Here is a 23,731-nt window from a genome sequence, read left to right as displayed (position 1 = left end):
ACAGTCGGTAGTGGTAGCCAGGCACCATCTAGTTCTTCTGGTCTCAGGCTAGAAGAGGCTGTGGTTCACGTGGCCCATTAGTCCTATGGACTAATTTCTTCCTTGAGTCTTTGGTTTTGTTCATTCTACTTTGCTCCAGACCGGAAGAGACCAATAGTTGTATCTTAGGTGGCCACTCGCATCCATAGTGTATATATATATATATATATTTTTTTTTTTTTATTGTGTTTTAAGTGAAAGTTTACAGCTCAAATTGGTATACAAAAATTTATACACACATTGTTATGTGACCCTAGTTGCTATTCGTATGTCAGCACACACCTCCTTTCCATCCTGGATTTCCTGTGTCCATTCAACCAGCTCCTGTCCCCTTCTGCCTTCTCATCTCACCTACAGACAGGAGCTGCCCATTCAGTCTCATGTATCTACTTGAACTAAGAAGCACACTCTTCACGAGTATCATTTTATGTCTTATAGTCCAGTCTAAACTTTGTCTGAAGAGTTGGCTTTGAGAATGTCCATAGGGTTTTCAATGACTGATTTTTCACAAGTAGATCACCAGGCCTTTCTTCTGAGGCATCTCTGGGTGGAATTGAACCTCCAGCCTTTGGTTTGCAGCCAAATACATTAATCATTTGCACCACTAGGGAGGGTCGGGCTTTTCCTCATCATGTGATGGACTGGTCACCATTTCTCCTCTTTGTATTTGCTCATATAGATTCACTGCAAGGAATGTTTTTCCTTCTTTTCCCTGTCTACCTACAAACTATATATCCTTCAAGGCCCAGTTCCTAAAATGTAAGCCTTCAAATTTACTATTTCTCCCATTCTGAGTTTCTAGAGCACATGAGTAGTCCCCAGTTAACTGAGGCAGGGTGTGGTATAGTTTGCTGCTGTTCTGGCTCTCCCCACTAGCTCAATTATAAGCTATTTGAGGGTGGGGATAGTGTAATATGTATTTGTTTACCCCACAGGGCCTAGCACAGTGATGGACATAGAGCAGATGCTTAGTATTGAGGGAAACTATGTCTTCAAGCATTTGTGGATGAAAGATAAAAATGTGTGGAAAATTTTACTTAAGACTGATAGGGATTAAAGTTATGGTAGATTAATAAAAAGATGTGTGTCTATGTGTGTGTGTGTATTTTCCTGGGAGTAACACACAGGGCTTGTGAAATGCCTTTCCATAGCTCTAGCAGCCTTTCAGAAGTGGAGAGCCCATACCCACATCCCTCCCTAAGAGGGATGCGCAGGGCCTGAAGGCCCAACTGGAGGCAGAGGCCCCAACTGGAAGGGAATCATCCCTGACACAGGACTGCTCTCTCCATTGGCCCCCGGGGCAGAGCACACACAGTCTCTGTTCTGAGCCCGGGAGGAAGCCTTGAAGCAAGGGAGAATGGGAGTAGGGGCGGGCAGGGTCTGGTAAGGGAACACCAGCAGTTCCCAGGTCCCAAAACAAAACTGCAGCTGAAAAGAGAAGCACAGGGGTAGAGGGGACCTTACCTGGCACAGGCAGCTCAGGTCCCAAGGCGCTTTGCTAGCCTTTCACCCCAGCCCAGGCCAGGGGCCCTGCTTTGCCTTAATCTGAGGGAGGAGAATGGCCTGGCTCTAAGAAAAGACCCCACCTCTCCCAAGTCTGACTGGAGCCTGGCTTCAGCTTCTGTCTGTTCTGAGCTCTTCCCTGTAGGCGTCTGGAGGGAACACACAGATGGGTCGGGCTGATGGGACTGGCTGAGTTGGGAGGAAGGAGGCTTGTCGTGGTGTATGTGGCTCCCTTCATGGGGGAGGTCCAGCCATCATCATCGTCAGCATACACTTATTAAGCTTCTACGAGGTGAAAGGCACTGACCCTTCTTTTTCTTCATCCTCCTCTCTTGTAACATCTAACCTTATTGGTGATATTCTCCTTCTAGAAAAACCCCCTCCCTTGGCAGAAGCCACCACCTGTTCCATCCCAGTTTTTCTACTCTCTCTTTGGCTGTTGCTTCTCTGCCCTCTTCATCTGCCTGTCCCCAGGACTCTCTCTGTGGTCGCCCTTCTTCCTCTGCCATGGTGACACTTTGTTTTGTTTTAAATTATTGTATTTAGTTTTTGAAGAGGTAATATATGCTCATGGTTCAAAATTCAAAAGCCACAAAAGTGGGATACAAGGAAAAGTCAGTCTCCTACCCAGTCCTCCTCTCCCAGAGGCAATTCATATACAGTATCATCCATGGGAATCTGATAAAATTTGCGGACCCTACTCCCAGACAAGTGCCTTACTGAACAATCATATCAGATAGTATGTGCATTTCACAGGAATCACAGGCCTCGACAGCCCATCTGTGATCTGGGGTGAAGGATCCCAGCTTGTACTCAACTCTCTCCCTTAGCATCTCATGAAGGCCAGCTATGTAATTTGCAGATCCTCATGTAAAACGAAAATAAAAGGCCCTTTGTTTAAAAAAAAAAATTATTAAGAATTTCTAGACAGCGACATCAGAGGATTAAACTAAGCACAGGTCACATACCCATAAAGCTGGCCCTGCATCTCATCCTTTTCCCCTGGGTTCCACCATTATCTTTATGGTGATTATTCTCATATCTGTGTCTCTTGCCACAAGTTTTTTCTGAATTTCAGACCCAGCTGTCCAGGGGTGTCCATATGGATGTCCTCCTAGCATCTCAAATTCAGTATCTCCAAAATGGAGCTCACCTACCACCCTACTTCCTTTGCCCCCTAAATGCTTTAGTTCTTTACCATCTTCCCACCAACTTTGACCCCTCCTTCTTTTTATAGTCACCCACTCAGTTGCCAAGTCCCATTGATTCTTTTCTGGCTGTCAAACCCTTGCCTCCTGTCCAACTACCCCTTAACTGCCCTCATCTGTATTACTGTTACTTGTTCCTAGGCTCTGCCTCGGCTGCTCCGGTCCATGAACACCTCTCCCAGTCTTCTTTTACCAAAGGACCATCCTGAGCATGTCAATTCCACACTTAGAGATTTTCAGTGACTATCACTGCCTTCAGAGTTGGGCACAGATTCCTTTCCCTGACATTTAAGATCTTTTGCAGTGGGACTTCAAACCTTCTTTTCCATACTTGTCTTTTACCCCTCCTCTTCATGTCCCTGAGGTTTCAACCCAACTGTAGAACCATCTGGTCCCCGAATGGGCCAGTGTGTCTTCCTGCATTTTAAAAATTGAATTGCCTTTGCCTATGAGCCCCCGGAATTTAGAGCTTGGTTGTTCCACTACAGCCATGCAATCTCTCTAGCCTTTTCACCCCAGCGGTCTGTGGTGCCTCCTACATCTCTTCTGCTGTCTCTCCTCCTCTTCCTCCTATCCTTCCTGGAATGGGAACTCAGATGCAAAGATGGTGTCTTAGTTAATATCTAGCGCTGCTATAACAGAAATACCACAAGTGGATGGCTTTAACAAATGGAAATTTATTTACTCACAGTTTAGAAGGCTAGAAGTCTGAATTCAGAGCGCCTGCTGTAGGGGAAGCCTTTTTCTTTCTGTCAGCTCTGGAGGAAGGTCCTTGTCTCTTCTGAGCTTCTGCTCCTTGGGGATCTTCATGTGGCTATGAATTTCTCTTTCCTAATCTCTGCTAGCTCACCTGCTTGTTTAATCTCTTTTATATCCCAAAAGAGATTGACTCAAGGCATACCCTACACTAACCTGCCTCATTAACATAACAAAGACAACCCATTCCCAAATGGGATTATAACTGCAGGCAGGGAGATTAGGAATTAACAACACATATTTTGGGGGGACACAATTCAATCCATAACAGATGGATAAAATAATCATTAAGCATCTGGCAGACATTAGTGGAATTTCTGCTCTGTTGCTCACTGGGTGACCTCAGGCAAGTTATTCAAACTCTCAGTTTCTTCTACTGTAAAATGGGTAATAACACTTAAATAGCTGTTAAAGAATTAACTCAGATAAAGTGCATAAAGTCCTAAGAATAGTGCCATAATTCATATTATCATCTCATAGCCACGGCGCTGGGCTGGTGCCCTTTGGCTCCTCCCCAGCTGCACTCAGAAGACATATCACTGTTCTTTCATCAAGTTCTGGGAGACTGTGTGGAGTTGGGTGGAGGCCTGGCACTTAGGTGCTCAGGTAGCTGTATTGTGTGTCTAGGGGTGAGGGGAGCTCCTGCCTCTGCTCTCTTTGTTCAGGCAGCAGCAGACGTGGGTGTCCCCAGGGAGGCACTGACAGCTTCAGCTCTCACAGGCATTGCAGGTGATGGCTGGGGTGGCAGGGCCCTGCCAGGGGAGGTGCAGGCAGACCCCATGGTGCTCCAGCTGATGGGCCTCCCTGGTAGATGGCGCCCCACCCTGAGCCAGCCCTGGTTAGAGCTGAGTGTAGCCCTGGGAGCTATGTGTAGCCTCAAGCCTGTTCTCCACAAAATAGGATGGGGTAAGGAGCTGAATGAAGCCTTGGCCCAACTGTGCCACCAAGTTACTGAATGACTTCTAGCAGACCCCTGCTCCTCAATAGGCCTCAGTTTTCTTATCCCTTAAGGGAGGAGTTAGACCCGATTATCTCTGGGGCCTTTGTCATTGTCAAAGTCAGTTCTGGATCCTCCTTAGAGATTTAGGTTCCTTGTTCCGCTGGGCCTGAGTTTTCTCGTCTATAAAAGATGTTTCTATCCATATCCATCCCTTCCCGGGGGCTTTGAGAACAAAGAGTCGAGGGAACAAGTAAAGTAGAAAAATTCTTTATTGAAAAGTGAAGGGGTGACCCCTTTCTGGTGCCTCACGGGCCCCAGCCAAAGAGGGATGCCACTCATCAGTTTACGTAGGCGTCTCCAGACAGTCCCTCCACACATTACCTTTAATACCCTTAAAGGGGAAGTGCCATGGAGTGATGGTATATCCCAGAATCAATTCTCAAAAACACAATTTCCAGGCCCTTGCCTTTAAGGTCTTCTTAAGGGAAAAGTGGACAAGTGCGGCAGACGAGAGCCTGACGTTTGCCAAAAAGTCTCTAGAGAAGAATGTCTTAAAGGGGAGGCAGATTCGCGCAGAGTACAATGGCGGAAAATTCCGCAAAGGAGTCTACAAAGCACTTTTTCAGTTCTCGCTTTTAGAATCTCTTTGCAAGAGAGGTGGCCAAGCGTGAATCAATAAAAAAGCAAAATACCTTGCAAAACTTTCCTTCCTGACCCCCCCAGAGTCCGCTCCGCTCACCCCGCAGTGCGCCGGCTTGCAGGCCGGCGTCTCCGCCTTCCAGGCGCCCTAAGGCCAGGAAGCAGCCAGAGAACGCGTGGGAGGCGACGACACCGCCCCTCTCCGGCCCGCCCCCGCGGCCACACCACGGCACCTGGGAATTTTTGGTTTCCTAGACGGCCTCCACAGAGGAAGCCGGACCTGGGCGGCGCGGGGCGGGGCGGGGCGGAGGGCGAGCGGAGGGCGCGGGGGCCATGGCGACCGCGGTGGCCATGGCGACCGCAGCTCAGAGCACCGAGAGGTCGTGGCACGACCTGGAGCGCTGCTTGAAGAACTTGGCGTTGCGCGGCACCAGGTTGGCGAGGAAGCGCTTGGCCTTCTTGGTGAGGCTCTCCCGGCGCGCGGGCGGCGCTGGGCCCTCGGGGCTGCCCCGCTCCGGCCTCCGAGCCCCGGCGCGACCCCGGCTCCGCCGCAGCCGGATCTGGCGCACCGCGCCCTCGAAGAGCTCGCGCGTGTTGTGGTGCAGCGCGGCTGACGTCTCGATGTGCTTGCAGCTCAGCGTCCCGGCCAGGTGGCGGCCCTCTGCAGGAAGGGATGGGCTCTGGCGCCTGCGGACCGCACTGGGTCCGGGCGAGGGTGGGTCTGGGGAGGTTCCGGGGTGCCGTGGTCCGGGATTCAGGGCAAATGAAACCCGCAAGTGAGGGAACAAGACAAGGATCACAGGGTGGGGCAGTGAAGGTGCAGTGGGGAGGGAAAAGGGGGGCACGAGGTGAAGGGGAGTGAAGAGAAGGGATTCTCAAGGCCGTGGGCCCTTAGCCTGGGGCTAAATGCCAGTGAAGGTCAAAAAGCCTTAGGGAGTAGATGTGGGAAGCAAGAGCCTGTCCCGTTTAGGGATGCGATTCAGGATACACACCCTCCAGTGAGACTTCCCGGGAGCGGGCCAAGTCGCTCTTGTTGCCAACAAGGATGACGGGCAGGTCGTGGTGGGGCCTCCCAGCCCGGAGCCGAAGTAGGGTTTCTGGAACTTTGGAGAAACTTCTTCGGTCGGTGACTGAGAAGACGATGAGAAAAGCATCCCCGGTCTGAAGGCAGTGGTCCTGCAGCCACCCCCCTGCATCCCCCTGCAGATGGGCAGAGAGTCGTGGAATGTCAGGGCTGGGGGCCCGGAGAGCCTCTCTAGCACCTCCATGTGAAAAAAAAAAAAAAAAATTTTTTTTTTTTTCATGTCAAGGATGACGAAAATGGGCTGTGAAGGAGAAGCCAGCCACCTGCTTAGGAATTGTTAGATGCCATGGAGTCAGTTTCGACTCAGTGACCCCATAGGACAGAAGCAGGGCTAATTAGTGGCAGAATCTCCATACTGCAAGTGTGTGTGGGGCGGGGGGGCGGTGGAGGGGAGGGAGAAGTTAGTAATGTGAGTCCCACATGGAGAACTGGGGACATAGGATCCTAGACTTGGGTTGCCATTCTACTTTCTTATGTTTAAATTGTTGATTCAAAAATGAATACTATTCAAATATGTGTAATTTGGCCTCTCATTTCTACATAGTAACCACTTATGCCCAAACATTCATGTCTTTTTTTTTAATTATTATTGTTTTTTACTTCTCTGCTACTCCAGAGCTCTGTCGGATCAAACTCTTCCAGACTGAAAACTTTGTGGGTGGAGTCAGTTTCAGGATGCTCAGCCTGGCTTGCAGCTTCACAGTTTGTCAATTCAGACCCTAACTTTCCTCTGGGTCAGAAGATCCAGTGGCCCTCAAAATCACAGTAGCACATTGGTGTGGGCCTTTGGTGTCTGAGATGATAGAAATGAAAGGTCAAGTTCCAAGTATGCATTGCAACCAGGGCCTGCAGTCCCACTAGCCTTCAGCCAGACTGCTCTTCCCCCAGCTCTCGCAGAATTAGAATTCATCACCTGCTTGCAACCACATCTTAGTTCTCACCTGTTCCCAGATGTCGTATACAACTAGAGTCACTTCCTCCTTATCCACTATGATTCGTCTCTCATAGGAGTCCTCTGTTGGGAGAACAAGGACAGGGAATAGAGCCTGTTAGAAGGCTCCCCAGCACTTGTGAGACCTGGTAACCAGGGACCCCCCTCCAGGGAGGCTGCCATAGAAAGCATTGGAGAAGCCTTTCAGCTTCTTGCCTCCAGGGATTGCTCATGCCAAGAGCACTTCTGTCCCTGACTAGGGCTCCAAAGTCCCCCTCAGCCCCTGCAGGGATCCCCAAAATACCTGAGTTCTCAGGCTCATGAGCACTGTCTCCCTGTAGACCTCCGAAAGTGCCTGCTAGAGTGCTCTTGCCCACGCCGCTCTCCCCCACCAGCATGACCTTGAAGATGCCATCATTTTGGTTGGGGGCTGCCTCGCCTGAGCCCAGGGAGTCAGAGGAGTCAGAGGATGACGCCTGAGGTGGCCAGTCAAGTTCATCTACAGCCTGGGCCCGCAGCAGCTGGTGCTTGTAGGGGACAGGCATACTGCCTCTTCGTCTGGGGGCCCCTGGGGCAGGGGTTGGAATGCTCCGGTCCAACCCTGCCAGCAGTTTCTCTGGCTTCTTCAGCAGTGTGGCAACTACTTCTGGGGAGCAAAGAGAGGGAAGCTTTGAGTGGGGTATGCACAGCCATCTGCAGTGGGCTCTTTCCTGGCTGTTTCAGCTCCAGAAGCTCAGCCAAGCCCAGTCCATGACCATGGACCCAGGAGGAGCTGCAACTCTGGCCAGACCTCTCACATGGAATTCCTCCACAAATCTGGGCTCCAAGTTGACCTGATGGCTTCCCTAACGTGGCCGCAGCCACAAACCTGTTCCAAACATGCCCCATGCAGGGGTGGCACCTGCGTGTGTGTGCACACACCCACTCACACTTCACGCTGACACACAGGCACACCCCCAGACTAGGCCTCTGGCCCCAAGCTGCCCCTCCTTCCACCAAGATGCCCCTGCCTCTCACTGCTTCCTGCACTGGCAGTCCCCAAACTGGGGAGGGATAGAGGGGATGAGAAGCTGAAGCTGCTGCTTAAGCATGGATATCTGCAGAGTCAAAAACTTTGTGGGGAGCCTGTTCCCAGGGAAGTGACTTTGCTCTTTGAGATGATGCGTGTTGGGTGTCCGTGGATGTGTATGTGAAAGGGGCCTCCCTCTCTGGTGGCCCCTGTAGGTGAGCATCTCCTGTGCATGCTTGCGTGAGAATCTTGCTACATTCGTGGCTGCCCCTGGAGCGGTAGAGAATACTGTGTTCACAGAGGGAGAGAGTGTGTGTGTGAGAGTGAGACAGAGTGACAGTGCTTGGGTCAGGGTAACTGGAGGAGGAACAGACACAACAAAGGGGGATGGAGAGAGGCTGGAAATAGCCCAGGATCAATACCTGGCTGGCAGCCAAGGCCTCCCGGAGCCCGAAGAAACCCTTACAACAGGTCCCCAGAGGAGACCCTAGCCCGTGTTTCCCTGGCTTGTGGGCTGCCCCTCGTCTCTCCGTCTTCCCCCCTGCCCTTCGCTGCCTCTTGGGAATTAGGCTGGACTCGGGGCTACGCACCAGTTCCCTGGCAAAGCCCTGGGCGCGATGGGGGAGGGGAAATTTAGGCAGCGCTTCGACCCCTCTAACCTAGCCCAGCCCTGATCCCCATGAAAGAGGGGTCTTCCCCACTTCCTGAGTTGCTTTTCCCCTCTTGTAGTTTGAGTTCAGCTCCTTCAACCTCTGCTTCTGACCTCCCCACCAGAGCTTTTGCTCTCACCCCTAAGGTTTCATTCGGAACCTGCCCAGGTCAATCCTCACCTGGTGTGGGCGTCCCTGGAGGGGAGCCCTGGCGGCTGTCTGAAGGGCAGAGTGCTGTGGTTTCTGTGTCCGTGTCCATGTTGGTGTCGGGGTCCGTTTGCATCGGTGTGTTTGTGCGTGTGCAGCCCGGTAGCTTGCAGCACCCGCTCCCTCCCTCAGCAGCAGTCAGCTTCTTCTCCCTTTAAATACCACCCCTCCACCCGTGCCCTCCCCCGACACCTGGGGAAATTGTACCGCCCCCTGATGAGGTCACACATGCTAATGAGCAGTGATGTCAGTGGGATTCCCTCCTTTCTGCGTCCCCATTCCCTTTCCTTTGTGTTGCTTCCCTCAGGGAGCGTGTACACACACACACACACACACACACACACACACACACACACACACACACACACACTCTCTCTCTCTCTCTCACTGCAGAGCCTAGGTAAGTCATGAGCAGGACAAAGTCAGAGGTGCAGAGGAGACGGGTTCAGAGAGCCGAGGATGTGGCAAGAGCCAGGGACCTGAGTACCAGGAGTTCTTTCTGGAGCAGCCAGGACTATGCGTCATTTGTCCCTGTATTCCCAGCCCCCTACCCTAGTGTCCAGCCCAGACTGAGTGCTCAGTGGCTGAACGGAGGGGCAAAAGGCTGAAAGCTGATCTGAAAGACAAATAGAAATAGGCCAAAACAGATGCAGAGGCAAGGAGTAGTCCCATTCCTAAAGCCTCCCTGCCATCCTCTCCCTTCCAAACCTGTCTCTGCAGGGCTGAGACCCACAAGGGTTCCCATTTCCCAGCCTGGCTCCTATGCAAATGGGGGCTCTGAGGAAGGCGAGAGCCGCTGCTTTCGGGTAGCTTCATTTTGGGGTTAGGTTCAGGCGGGTGCACGCCATCGCGGGGACTCCTCCCCCTTCTCTCCTTCCCTGCTAGGCCCACCAAGCTAGTGTTAATCAGAGCAGAAAAAAAGGGAGAAATGAATCTAGCCCTCTCAAAGCCCCTGACCTGAAGTTGTATTTGTGTGTGTGTGTGTGTGTGTGTGTGTTTGCCAGCCCTCCTCCCAGCGCTCTCTGGGGTATCAGCCAGGCCTTCTGGCTGCAGAAGGCAGACACGGATGTCTACTCTACCTCTTTGCGGGCAGTTGGGATGGTGGGTCTTTACTGCTCCTTCACTGCTTGGTTCCTGTTCCCTTCTGGTTCCCACTCTTGTCCTCCTCCTTCCAGACACTCCCAGCACCCAGGCACACATTCAGATTTCCTCTCCTTCCTGACTGATTTGTGCCAGATAACACATCTTTCTGCATTATCTCCTTTCAGCCTCATGACCCAAAGGCGCAGAGTGGTAGGCAGGTACCTTGTCCCCAAATCAATCATACAGCTGGAAATGGGGACACCGGGATTCCCACCCAAATCTTTCCAATGCCAGAGTGTGTTTTTCATCTCTGTGCTGCCATCCTTGTCTCAAATATTCCAACTGTCATCTATTTTTGGAAGTAATCTGTATCGCAATATTCAGTGGACTTTTCCAATGGAAGGGGCAACATGGCAGCTGGGTCTGGAGGAAGCAGAAAGGACTCTTGAGCAGCTAAAATATTCAGTGTACTTTACTCATTTTGGATACTTTTAAGTCCTCAGTTATGACCTGTTTAGCCTCACTTTACTGACGATTTCAGTGTGTCCATGGGGGTTCCTGTACTAGCAAATTAGTAGCACAATTAGAGCAGCAAGTGACCCCTGGTAGCCTGGTAGCAAGGCAGGCAACACCATAAAAACAAAACAAACTTTTAAAGCAGTCATAAGAGGTTAAAAGTGATCTGAGGTACTTTAGCATAGAGACAAACAGTTCCCTCCTCAGCCAAAGCCTCTTAAGACAGTGCTGCAGTGAACCCCGGCTTTCTATGGATGATCCTCGGCTATCCACAAATTTTATATCACAGATGTGCTAAAGAGGACTGTAACATTTTAGAATGATTTCCTCCCAAAATGAGTTTTTAAAAAGTTTTAAATTGTAAGGGTGTGAGCTTTACGTATCTAGGAAACTGACTTAAGTGGCTGGATTCATTTCCAGGATGCCAGATGAAAGTGAGTCAGGGGCTGCAGGCCCCAGCGATAGCTGTCTATCGTGACTGCTGCCTACCCTTGATCCAGCTTTGGGCCACTACAGCAGGCTGAATTTCATCTTGAGCACCCCTTCACCTCCACCCTTCAAGCAACTTGCCTGATCCCACTAGAAAAAGAAGACTGGAAATTGTCTTCTGCTGTCCTCTCACCCATGTCTGGTTGACAGTGGGCTTTGGAACTGAACCAATCAAGGCCTAAATCAGTACAGACCAGGCCAGTCTCAAAATTTCTCTGAAGCTGCTCTCAAACCTGTGAAACGAGGTTAATGAGCCATGCCCATGGCACAGCCTTGTTGTGAGGGCTTACTTCACATGATAAAGTATCTGGCGTTCAGCAGGTGCCCAACTGTTCAGCTTCCTTAATGCTCCTACAGACTCAGGCTGTGTGGCTAGGGCTCTCTTCTAGCAGGGCCCAGAGCTTGCTCTTTACAGACTGAATCCTGGTATCTTCTGTTATCTCAGACTCCCTGATTCACAACCTGATCCTTGTTCCACGCTGACAACACCTGTCCTTCTCCCCACCCCCAAGAACCTTGATGTGGGTCCCACACCATTCAGTGACTGGGCAGCTTGGATGGTAGGGTCCATCCTGATGGGACTTAAAGTTGCCTCATTCTTTTTCCTTGGGCCCTGGTGATAATGAACTTGGGTGACTGCACCCTAATGCCCCACCTTCACCTGGGAAGGACCCTCTGTCTTAGTTTTTCCAACCTGCCTATGCATGGTGAATCCCCTCTCCCTGCCCCCTTGAGTTTCTGAGAAAAGCAACGTTACTCTTGTACCTCACAGAGCACACAACTGGGATCTAGAGAGTTTCAGGCCCGGTCATCTACAGGAACAGGCCTCTCCAGTGAACTCTGCTCTAAGGTCCTCTCTCTAGCATTCCACAGTGTTCCACCACTAGAGAATTCTTCTACCTTAAATCTTTGTCCACTTTCCAGTTGTCAATGCCCCTAGCAAAGGTCTGGACAGGACAAGGAATGAGGACATCAGGCTGAGGGTTTTTGAGTTGGCTGTGGGGGAGGATAGGAGCAAGGGAGAGGGTGATGGAGAGGTAGGCCAGGGCAGGGAAAATCAACATTCCGTCCTTCACTGTTTTGCTTAGGCCTGACACTGTTCAGACCCAGAAATTTTTGCCCTTGGAAGGGCCCAAAGGGAGAACGGTAACCAAGAACCAGGTTCTCTGGAGCCCCTTCCCCTATCTCTGGAGAGGGTCTGGTATAAAAGGAGCTCAGATCTTCCCTGAGCTAAGGTGCCAGGGTCCTAGGCCTGCACAGGGATCCATACCCCTTCTTGGGCACTTCCCGAGGCTCTTGCTCACTAGGAGAGAGGAAACATTAAGCTCTTAGTGCTCGGGCGTGAGGATGCTCACAGGGAGTAATCAACAGGGCTCCTCCACTAGAGCGGTGGGTGGAGGCTGGGCCAGGCATGAAGGGGGAGAGCCTGAGGAACCTGTTCCCCTGGGGACTGGCTCTTTTAGGGATGCTTCAGTTCTGCTTCTGGGGCATCACTCCCACCCCCAGGGCTCCTTTTATATCCTTTGCCCTGATTGTCCTTTCAAACTCTGGGGCAGCTTCTGTCACCTTGCCCATCAGAAGCTGGATTCTAACATTTCTTGCAGATCAGTCCCTCCATAATGCTCCTCAGCTCTTCAGCTCTGGCTACTGCCTGCCCTTCAGCCAGCCCCCTTTTCTCAGGAGGTCTGAGGTCTAGCCTAAAGCCCTGGCTCTCAGGCACGCTTAGTTTGCTTGTACTATGGACTCTCGTCCTGCCTCGAATTCACAGCTCTACTGCAACTGGTGACAGTATTGTTCACAATCTAGTTTGGGCCCTCTTCCAGGAAGACCTCTTGGAATTGGTCAAGGTGATACCAACATCTTCACATTCTGAATATTTGTGATTTTTCTCTTTATTTGTTCTTGCCTGTTTTAGGCATTCTGGCTGAGAGTTCACGACTTGCCTAGAACAGACTAGGAGTCGTGGCTCTTTTGCTTTACCAGGGACAGTCTGCTCCTGTGATTTGTACTGTGGAAGTACTCCAAAATGGAAACTTTCTTGGCTGTAGGGCCCAGCTGGCTCCTCAGACTTCTAACCTAGTACTGAGTAAAGGGGTTTGATGCAAACTCCTAGGTGTTAGTCACTGTAGATTTGGCCCCTGTGCAATGAGTGGAGATGGAGAGGGTTAGTCCTTAGGGTTCATAGGGTTGTCTTACCCTCTGACTAGTCTAAGAATGGAGTGGTTGGAAGATAGATGAGAACAGGGGTGGTACACTGCAGTGAATTACTTAATACGACCCTTCTAGCCATAGCCTTTGTAACTCCCACCAAATGACTAGGTGAGAACTATGCAAATGAGGTGCTTGTGGCCCACTAAGGGGTTAGATAGCTTGCTAATAATGTAAAAAGGTGCATGACATCCTTGTGGGGATGGGACCACGCAAATAAAGTGTATGGAACCCTAACGAGGGGATTGGTCAGTTTTGCCATCTTGCTAGGTTTAAAGGGAGACATGGAGAAAGAGAAAGAGGAGCTGTAACATGGAAGGTAGAGGCAGCAGAAGCAGAAGACAGAGAGAGACATCAGTAACACCAGAGATGGCGAGAGATGGCGAGAAGCAGCAGCAGAGGAACAGCTGCAGCAGAGGGAGCAGAACCAGGAGAACAGCAGGAGATGATGAGGTGGGGTTCCTGGCCCACAGAGGGAGAAAGCTGAGTGCTTTCGGGCAGAGGCCGAAGGGCCAGAGAAAGGCATGCCTACGGGACGGCTGAGAAAAAGGCTGTACTGAGCAAAGAACTGTATCCTGAGCATTTCTGAGCCTGAATTTGTAACCTGTTACTTCCCTAATAAACCCCATAACTGTGAGTATGGTCTGTGAGTTCTGTGTGGCCATTGCAACAAATTATCGAACACAGCAGAGAAGTAGAGAGTGCCATGGGAGGGATGGATGGTGTCAGAATCGGTAAAAAGGGGAGAGGGAGGAGGCATGTTTGACCTCCACCTCATAGGAATCAGCCTTGAGCTGTTGATTTTGATTCTCCTTCTCCCTCGTGAAGTTAAAGGTGCTTACCTTGCCTACCACCTACAAGGAAAACCAGTTAATACGAGTATTAAAATTTACGCACCAACCAATAAGGCCAAACATAAAAAATTGAAGATTTTTACCAACTTCTGCATTCTTCAATTGATCAAACATGAAACCAAGATGCACTGATAATTACTGGTGATTGGAATGTCGAAGTTGGAAACTATTGCCTTACTGATAGAAAAGATGCTGGAGATTGCATGATAGTTTTGCAAGACCAATGACTTACTCATTGCAAATACCTGTTTTCAACAACAGAAATGGCAACTATACATGTGGACCTTACCAGATGGAATACCCAAGAATCGAATTGACTACATCTGTGGAAAAAGGTGATGGAGAAGCTTGATATCATCAGTGAAAATAAGGCAAGGGGCTGACTACAGAACAGACCATCAACTGCTCATATGCAAGCTGAAGCTGGAGAAAATTAGAACAAGTCCATGAGAGCCAAATTACAACCTTAAGTATATCCCACCTAAATTTAAAGGCCATCTCAAGAATTGATTTGACACATTGAACACTAATGACTGAAGACCAGAAGAACTGTGGAATGACATCATAGACATCATACATGAAAGCAAGAGGTCATTAAAAAGACAGGAAAGAAAGTAAAGGCCAAAATGGATGTCAGAAGAGACTCTGAAACTTGCTCTTGAATGTAAAAGTAGCTAAAACGAAAGGAAAAAATAATGAAGTAAAAGAAGATTTAAAGGGCAGCTCAAGAAGGCAAAGTATTATAATGAAATGTGCAAAGACCTGGAGTTAGAAAACCAAAAGGGAAGAACATGCCTGGCATTTCTCAAGCTGAAAGAACTGGAGAAAAAATTCAAGCCTTGAGTTGCAATATTGAAGGATTCTAAGAGGAAAATATTAAATGACACTAGAGGCATCAAAAGAAGATAGATGGAAGACAAAGAGTCACTGTACCAAGAAGAACTGGTCGATGTTCAACTATTTCAGAAAGTAGCATATGATCAAGAGCCGATGGTACTGAAGGAAGAAGTCCAAGCTGCACTGAAGGCACTGGTGAAAAACAAGGCTCCAGGAATCGACAGAATACCGAATGAGATGTTTCAACAAATGGATGCAGCACTGGAAAGAAATTCTAAGCCAAGAAATTCAGAAGACAGCTATCTGGCCAACCTACTGGAAGAGATCCATATTTGTGCCAATTCCAAAGAAAAGTGATCCAACAGAATGTGGAAATTATAGAATATCATTAAGATTACACACAAGTAAAATTTTGCTGAAGATACTTCAAAAGGGGATGTGGAACGAGGGATATCATTGCTGGTAATCGGATGGCTCTCAGCAGAAAGCAGAGAACACCAGAAAGATGTTTACCTGTGTTTTACTGACTATGCAAAGGCATTCAACTGTGTGAATCATAACAAGTCATGGATAACATTGCAAAGAATGGAAAATCCAGAACACTTAATTGTACTCGTGAAGAACCCGTACTTTGACCAAGAGGCAGTTATTTGAACAGAATAAGGGGATACTGCGTGGTTTAAAATCAGGAAAGGTGTGTGTCAGGGTTGTATCCTTTCACCACACTTATTCAATCTGTATGCTGAGCAAATAATCCAAGAAGCTGGACTATATGAAGAACAGGGCATCAGGAATGGAGGAAGACTCCTTAACCTGCATTATGCAGATGACACAACCTTGCTTGCTGAAAGTAAAGAGGACTTGAAGCACTTACTGATGAAGATCAAAGACTATATAGCCTTCAGTACAGATTAAACCTGAAGATAAAGAAAACAAAAAACCTCACGACTGGACCAATAAGCAACATCATGATAAACAGAGAAGAGATTGAGGTTGTCAAGGATTTCATTTTATTTGGATCCACAATCAACACCCATGGAAGCAGCAGTCAAGAAATCAAATGATGCATCATACCGGGCAAATCTGTAGCAAAGGACCTTTGAAATGTTAAAAAGCAAAGATGTTACTTTAAGAACTAAGGTGTGCCTGAGCTAAGCCATCGTGTTTTCAATCGCCTCATATAAGTGCAAAAGGTAGACAACAAATAATGAAGATCAAAGAAAAATTGATGCCTTTGAATTATGGTGCTGGCAAAGAATACTGAATACACCATGGACTGCCAGAAGAATAAACAAATCTGTCTTAGAAGAAGTACAGCCAGAATGCTCATTAGAAGCAAGGATGGCAAGACTTCATTTCACGTACCTTGGACATCTTATCAGGAGGGACCAGTCCCTGGAAGATATTTTACTTGGTAGAGAGTCAGCAAAAAAGAGGAAGACCCTCAATGAGAGGGATTGACACAGTGGCTGCAACGATGCACTCAAGCATAAAAACGATTGTGAGGACAGCACAGGATTGGGCAGTGTTTTGTTCTGTTGTACATAGGGTGGCCATGAGTTGGAATCGATTCGACGGCACCTAACAACAACCTTGCTTACCAGATCATCCGTAATGAACAATTTCACATTTCTTTCACCACATTAAAGAGTCTGCTTCTAGGTATGGCTGGCACCTGTCTCTCCCCCAACCCCACAGCACCTTCCTACACAATCAAATTCTCTTTTCAAACTTACAATCCCTGACGGGGTGGAAGACTCAGCAAGGTAAGCCTGGGCTTACTTGTGCCTACTTACTAATCTGTAGTGAACAATTTCACCTGGGTTTCACCACAACTCTAATGATCTGGTAAGCAAGATACGCACTGTGCTTACCCTGCCTATTGGATAATTCGCCCCTGGATGAGAAGAAGGGCAGAAGGTGGAGGGAAGAGTGAGGCCTCTATGGAGTAAGGTGAGGTGAGTTTAAGCTGAAGTGGGTACAGAGGCTTGGGTTCACAGCTAATTTGCAAAAATTTTTAAATTTATGGTTCCTTTATTTTCACCTTGGCTTCCTGGGGAATGACCCAACTATGGGACAAGCTGCATTTGTTGAGCTCTTTCTATGAGCCAGGCCCTGCAGGAGGGATTATAGTTGACAAGACCTCAAACCCTGCCTAAATTCTGCCCTTGGGGGCTGGAACATCTCCAGCCAATTGGCATCCTGGTGCATAAGGTCACTTTTGGGTAAGGCTTTGGCAAGGATGGAGTGTCCAGGCCTATGCCCCTTTAAGCACTTTGCTTTTAAAAAACAGCTACCCGAATGGTGGCAGCGTGGGGAAAGGGTGGTGGCGGGGAGAGCGTGGTCCTGGCTGTGTGCAGAAGGGCTCTGTGTGAGCCTTCTCCCCGCCGGAGGGACACCTAACTTTACAGCAGCTACACAGGGACAATGGGAGGCCCACAAGTGCCCTCGGACTGTGGGACAGGGAGGGAAGGGGTGGAGTGGAAGCTGTTGCCACAGGGACTAGAACCCCCTGGGAAGCCAGGACCCCTCAGGTAAGCAGTGGCTCATCCTCCGCCTCGACCACCCAGACCTCCGGCTCTGCCAGTGGCAGAAGCAACACATCATCCTCGTCCTCTGGGGACAGGACCGTGTGAGGTCCAGGCAGGGCCCGGGCTGCTCCCGGGGTATGCAGGCTGGGCAGGAGGCGGCCCCGCAGGACCTGCACCATTCCAGACAGCAGTGATGGCTCGAGGGGCGGTGAGGCCAGTGGCCCTGGGGCCTCAGAGTGGGCAGGGGATGTGCCAGCAGATGGGAGGGGTGCCTTGACAGGCAGTGGAGGGGCCTGATCCCCATCCTGCCCACCTACTGCCCCACCCTCACAGGCTGGACCTGTGCTGCCATCTAGGGCCTCGAGGGGAGAAGCGGAAGGTGTGACCTGGGATCTGGTCTCGGGGGCCCGGGCTGGGGGGTTGGTTCGAGGAAGCAGGCCCCAGCGGCGGAGACGGCGTACTAGGCGGCGCACTGAGCGGCCCCGCTGGTGGCGGCGGGCACCTGAGGTACCCCCTGGAGTCATATCCTGGCGCAAGATCTGGAGCAGAGAACGTAGGTTGCCCAGCACCGAGTTCTACAAAGAGAAGAAGCAGACATTGGAGTTGGAGGGAGGCAGGGAGGGCCAGAAGCCTGAAAGAAGCAGGGTGCAGTGGCAGGCCCACGGCGGGGGTTGGGACCAGGAGATGCTAGGGTTGAAGGGTGACTTACGTCAATCGGGTTCTCTACAGGGAAGTCCTCTACAGGTGGGATGGCACCCTGGGCGATGAGCTGCCCATAGGAGGGAGGTGCCTGCTGTTGCACGATCTCGGCCTCCACCCGGGAGAGAGGAGCAAAGATGCTGAAAGGAGCAAGTGCTGTTCAGTCACTGGTTGTATCTAGTCAGGGCAGCCACCCACCCTGGACAGGCCTCTTCTCTCCACACTCAGGTCAAGACAACTGGAACTATGCCATGGCTTTCCCAAAATCACCTGAGGAGGTCCCTTCTTCCTTGAGATGGCTTTCAGGATCCAGGCCTGTCCCTCCCTCAGCTGAGCAGGCCTATCCCTAGGGTGGACAACTCCAGGACCCAAACCACAAGTTGGTCACCCAGAGCCTATCCTCAAGGTGGGGCCCCTCACAGTTCTCCTGTGGCCGCACTTCCCCTGTCTCATCCTCAGTCCCTGCTCCTTGACAGCCAGTCCTCCTACCAGAAGTCAGCAGTACTACTTCACTGACCTGTACTCCTGGGTGCGTATGGCGTACAGCTTGCAGGTACAGCCCAGGGCAATGACCAGCAGCAGACCACACACTAGGCTGCCAATGACCGCAGCTGTGATGACTTTGCGGGGCAGGGCATAGGAGCAATCCCACTCATCGCTGCCGTCGGCACAGTCTGGCTGCCCATCGCACACCCACGTTTCATACACGCACTTCTCGTCCCGGCATCGGAAGTTGCCAGGCTGGCAGTGCCGACAGCGTTTCTCATCTGCTCCGTCTGCACAGAAGGTCTGGTAGTTGCAGCGGTCAGCAGGCAGGTAGCAGGCTGTGGCACCAGGAGTGCCAGTAGGCCCACAGGGGAAGTGTCCAGGTGGGCAGCCAGGGCAGTTCTCCTCGTCTGTGCCATCGGCACAGTCCCAAGAGCCATCGCAACGCTGTGCCTCACTATAGCAGCGCTCACCTAGGCCCTCACCAGCCCCTAGGCTGGAACCCGAGCCACAGGGCCGATCCCAAGGCAAGCAGTAGCCCCGCACGTGGTAGGTGGCGTTGAAGCCCCGACCACTGCTCCAAGCAACTGTGTGGTAGGCCACGACAGCCTGGCCAGAGAGCGTCTCCACAGTGACAGCCTTGCCATTGCTGAAGTAGGTGAGGCTGCGCAGCAGCCGGGTAGTTTCAGGGGGTCCGGTGCCATCATACACATGTACTGCATCCCCGTAGCCCAGATCCAGGGCTGTGAAGTGCACCGCCAGCCGCCGGCCATCGTGGGGGTCCAGCAGCCAGAGGCAGGACTGGGGGTGGGAGCCTGATGCTAGATGTGAGTATCCGGGGGAGGAGAAGACCCCATAGAAGTCCTCCAAGGTGCGATTGCAGGGTGGGGCAGGGACAGGAGCTAGGGTCGGGCCAAGGAAGGGGTGTGAGCTGCAGCCGGCCTCATCAGAGCCATCCCCACAGGCATCGACGCCATTGCAGCGCTGGGCCCAGGGCACACAGCGGTGGTTCAGGCACTGGAACTCTTCCTGCAGGCACATCAGCCAGTCTGCAGAGAGGCACCGTGGAGAGCGACTGTGAAGCACTGGAGGCTGTAGGATTTTCCCCTCTGCCCTGGGACTCCCACTGCTGGCCCTAATGGCCCTGAGGACACCACTGTCCAGCTGGGGCTTCCACTGCCTGTTCTAATGGTCTCACAGACACTGCTGTCCAACCCACCTTGGCTGTAGGAGAGCAAGAAGCCCTGGCCCATGGGTGCTCTGCCCCCAACATAGGTGTAGGTGATAGTGACGTTGCCCCCAGGCAGCTGCAGGGGGCCGGCAGGTGCCTGGCATAGGGAGATGAGTGGCTGGAGAGGAGAGTGCAGGATTAGGTGCTCTGAGCCACAGGCCAGGTGCAGCTTCTGGAACCTACAGGGGTGAAGAGACAGGACATGAGAGGCTCTTGACTGTTGCTGCCTTCTTTCTTCCCCAGTACACCGGATCCCTGCTATCCTAACAAGCACAAACACCTGCTTCTGCACAATCCAAATAAACATGAAAACTCGGTTAACCAGAATTCCTTTGTAGTCAATGGGGGTAGTCCTAACAGAGGCCAGTGATACCATGAAACCATGCAGTACATCCTAGAACCCCCCATAAAAATAACTTGGGTTCAAGGACTGAGCTAAGAGAAGACTTATTGCTTTCTAGTTGTTGAAACACTGTCACCCAAGTATGGCACCAGCAGTAATTGGCAACGACCATATACAGTTCAGCGAACACAACTCACCATTTCCTCCCTGTGCCAGGGGGTGAAGCCTTAGATCCCCAACGCATTACGATCCCTCTACCCCAACAGTCTCTCAACAGATTGCCCTCTCCCTGGCCTACACCTTTCTGAGTTAACTTCATGGGAAGTGAACTGTGTGAGGCAAGTAGCCAGGTACTTAACACGGGCCCAAACCCCATATCCGGAGCCTGGGGAGATTTGGAATGTTAAAACAAACCTGGGGTGGTTGAGGAAGGTTATGAGCTGATTAAAGCAGGAGATGGGCAATAGATTGAAGGACCCCTCAAAGCAGTCATATCTAAGCCCGGTGACCATCTCTAGAGTGACCCTTGTTCTTCGGAGATGACAGAACCCAAGCTAGATACCCCAGGGCTGCGCCAGCCCAACTCCAATTCACCACGTCTAGCCCAGAACATGTCAGACTTTTGGGGAAGCCTTAAAAAAAACAAAACAAAACCCACCCATTGCCGTCCAGTCGATTCCAGTAGAATTGTCCCATAGGGTTTCCAGGGAGTGCCTGGTGGATTCCAACTGCCGACCTTTTGGTTAGCAGCCATAGCACTTAACCACTATGCCACCAGGGTTTCTGGGGAAGCCAGGCCAAATAAAATTCTACTCTTCCCCTGGAGAAAGGGATGGAAATTCCATGGAGAAGTGCTCCCTGGAGACGTTCCCATGGTGGAGGGGCGAGGGACATAGGAGAGGAACTGGGTCTTGCCCTGCTTCTCACCTGACAGTTACAGTCTGCTCCTTGCTGCCCAGGATGAGCCAGGTGCAGTTGGCAGGGAAGCTGCGGCTCTCCCGGCCCAGGGGCCTCTGTAAAGTGCCCTGTGCTTCCAACAGCACCGCTGGGGGCTCCTTACAAGCTGCAGAGAGGAGGGTAGGACAGTGATCAAGAGTCCCTTAGCATCCCATCCCTCTCCAGGATTGAGGTCCCCAAAGGCCTGGGCTCTTCACAAAGGAGAAGGGGTACTCCCCCCACATACATCTTAGGGTCACAGTGCCTTCCTCACACTCTCTCCATGGCTTTACCTTAATACTAGAGCTGCTTTGTGCCAGCCACTGGGCCAGGAGGAGCTGGCCATACTGCCTCTAACCTGAGGAAGACTACATTCCAGCTAGGGAGATCAAATATGGATATTTGGAAAAAACAAAACATAGCACATAGCAACTACCGGGTGATGACCATGCTGGGCCTCAGCTTCTCCATCTGTAAAATAAAGATGGATGATCTCTATTCCAGGACTATGGCAGGTACCAGAGGAATTCAGGGAGGAGACCTTCTCTTGGGTCCCCCTTACCATCGTAAAGCCCGCGAGGCCACAAGGGCTCCCTTCACTCACCGGGATTTGGGGAAATGATCCGGTCTGGATGTGCCAGAGCGCCCCCTAGAGGAAGAGAGAGAGGGCAAGAGAGTGAGTCACCCTTCGGAATTTTCTTTACCTGAGCAGCTTTAGAACCAAAGGAAGCCATCTGGGACTTCCGGGTAGCTTATGAGTGGGGGTGGTGTGGCAGGGGGAGGCTGTAGAGTTTGACCTCGAGGGGAGGACCGGCACCACAGCCTGTAGGGTGGGTGCAGAGGTCTAGTGAAGCCGGGGAGAGGATGAGGGCTGAGTGGAGCTGCTGAGGACTTCCCGGGAGTTGGGACCCGCACCGCTGGGTGCGGTGACAGGACAGTGGAACACGGGCAGGCAGGGTGAGGTAAGGGGTCGCATAGGAGGAAGAGAATTGGAGCAGCTGGGCCAAGTGACAGCCCTGGGGGAGTGGGTAGTCTGGTTTCGGTTTCTCACCCAGAAGGAGGAAGAGGAGGCTGGCCGGCAGCATCTTGGGCAGTCTGAAGGTGCAGGAAGTGTCCTGGAGCTTCTGTCGTCTAGCCGATGGGGAGGCGGCGCCGCTCCGGGCGTCCAGACCACCTGGTGCCGCTTCCCCGAGGGGGCCCCATGGCCTGGGCTCCTCGACCCGTGCTCTGGATGCCAGGGCTAGGGGCGGGCAGCGGCGGCCCGGGAGCAGGGGCGGTGCCTCTCTCCAACTTCAGAGTTGTTTTCCCCCGCCGCCGCCGCCGCCGCCGCGCTCTCTCCGGGGGCCGCCTCCCGAAGCCGCCGACTCGAGACTCGGCCCAGGGCGGGGAGCTGGGGCGCGCCCTCGCCTGCAGCCCACCCGCAGGCCGCGAGCGCTCCTGCCCAGGCCTGGCCGCCACCTGCCGGGGCTTGAGGTCACTACTTCTTCGGGCCAAACTTTGCCGACTGTCAGCCCCCAGGACCCGCTCAGGCGCTGCACAACTTCTCCAGCTCGTCCAGCCCTTGGAGCGCGCACGGAGCGGGGGAGGGGGGAGGCGGCTGGGCCCAGCGCTCAGGTCCTTACCCAGGCGGCACCCCCACGGGCCGCCGGGTTGGAGGAGCCGGGGTGGACGGAGGGGGCGGGCGACGAGCCTGGCCCCACCCCTGCCAATCAACGCGCGGGCCCCGCCCACCTGCTCGCCTTAACCCCTTTCCGGTCTGCCCTGACTTGTCAGACGGGCCCTTCACCTGCCTCCACTTTTAACCTGGCTTTTCCGGGTTAAAAGTGTAACGCGCTTTCGTCCATTCCGTGTTACACGCTTGTGGTTACGGGACGTTCGTCACACTTTGTCAAAGGGACGACTGCTCATTCCGCAATTGTCATGAGGGACTCCTTCCTTTGACTCCCTAAGCTCTCTGTACTTGCCTTGCCCCAGTGTCTGAGGTCCTGTAGCACTTTTTGTAAGTGAGCCTCTATTATCGCAATTACCACGCAGTATCATAACTATTTGTTTACTCGTCATTCCTCACCCCGCCCTACTCTTTGGAAACTGAAACTTCGGGTAAACTGGAGCCTAGAAGGTTTACCTTTGTACCCTCAGGGCTTCTCGCCTGCTGGGACACTGTAAGAACTCAAGAAAAGGTAAATAAACATAAATGCTACTTGCTGGCTGTGTGACCTGGAGAAAATTAACCTCTCTGTGCTTCTCAGTTGTGAAATGGGGCTGATGATAGTGCAACGACCTCTTTAGGTTGTTGTGAACATTTAGAAAGATAATGCAAGTTGGGCACTAAGCACAATGCCTGTCATATAGGAAGCGCTCCATACCTGCTAGCAGTTATTATCATTATTATAGTTTACAGGAGCTATTTATAATTTATGTGGGTAACAGGTCTAAGCATTTTACAAGTATTTACTCCTGGAATCCTCTCAAATATGTGGTTTCCAGGAAGAATGGGTATCCAAAGAGGAATGAGATACCCAGAACCAGAGTTGAAGAGTGAAAAGTAGCTG

At 51.6% G+C, this 23,731-nt stretch overlaps 2 protein-coding genes across 4 annotated transcripts; both read right to left on the bottom strand.

Moving 5' to 3' along the window:
- Positions 1–181: 181 nt before the first annotated feature.
- REM2 (RRAD and GEM like GTPase 2) lies at positions 182–15,822 on the bottom strand. 2 transcript variants are annotated; one of them, XM_003420937.3, is made up of 5 exons: positions 8,940–15,822; positions 7,405–7,746; positions 7,111–7,184; positions 6,078–6,285; positions 182–5,746 (listed from the first exon to the last, which is right to left on the bottom strand). In XM_003420937.3, exons 1-5 carry the CDS (start codon positions 9,040–9,042, stop codon positions 5,451–5,453), a joined length of 1,023 nt encoding a protein of 340 aa, XP_003420985.2. In that variant the 5' UTR covers positions 9,043–15,822; the 3' UTR covers positions 182–5,450. The 2 variants fall into 2 exon arrangements, with proteins under 2 accessions (XP_003420985.2, XP_023395837.2); XM_023540069.2 differs by having other exon boundaries at positions 7,405–7,743.
- Positions 15,823–16,954: 1,132 nt separating this feature from the next.
- LRP10 (LDL receptor related protein 10) lies at positions 16,955–22,461 on the bottom strand. Of its 2 annotated transcripts, XM_003420936.4 has the most exons (7): positions 22,231–22,461; positions 21,784–21,828; positions 21,171–21,306; positions 19,889–20,079; positions 18,701–19,718; positions 18,194–18,323; positions 16,955–18,059 (listed from the first exon to the last, which is right to left on the bottom strand). In XM_003420936.4, the coding sequence occupies exons 1-7, from the start codon at positions 22,262–22,264 to the stop codon at positions 17,484–17,486; spliced, it is 2,130 nt and encodes a 709-aa protein (XP_003420984.2). In that variant the 5' UTR covers positions 22,265–22,461; the 3' UTR covers positions 16,955–17,483. The 2 variants fall into 2 exon arrangements, with proteins under 2 accessions (XP_003420984.2, XP_064148349.1); XM_064292279.1 differs by lacking the exons at positions 21,171–21,306; positions 21,784–21,828; positions 22,231–22,461 and adding an exon at positions 20,902–21,161.
- Between the last annotated feature and the right edge of the window lie 1,270 nt (positions 22,462–23,731).

Source organism: Loxodonta africana, chromosome 10 (assembly GCF_030014295.1).
Source record: "Loxodonta africana isolate mLoxAfr1 chromosome 10, mLoxAfr1.hap2, whole genome shotgun sequence".
NCBI lineage: Eukaryota > Metazoa > Chordata > Mammalia > Proboscidea > Elephantidae > Loxodonta > Loxodonta africana.
This window is presented reverse-complemented; position numbering and strand designations above follow the sequence as displayed.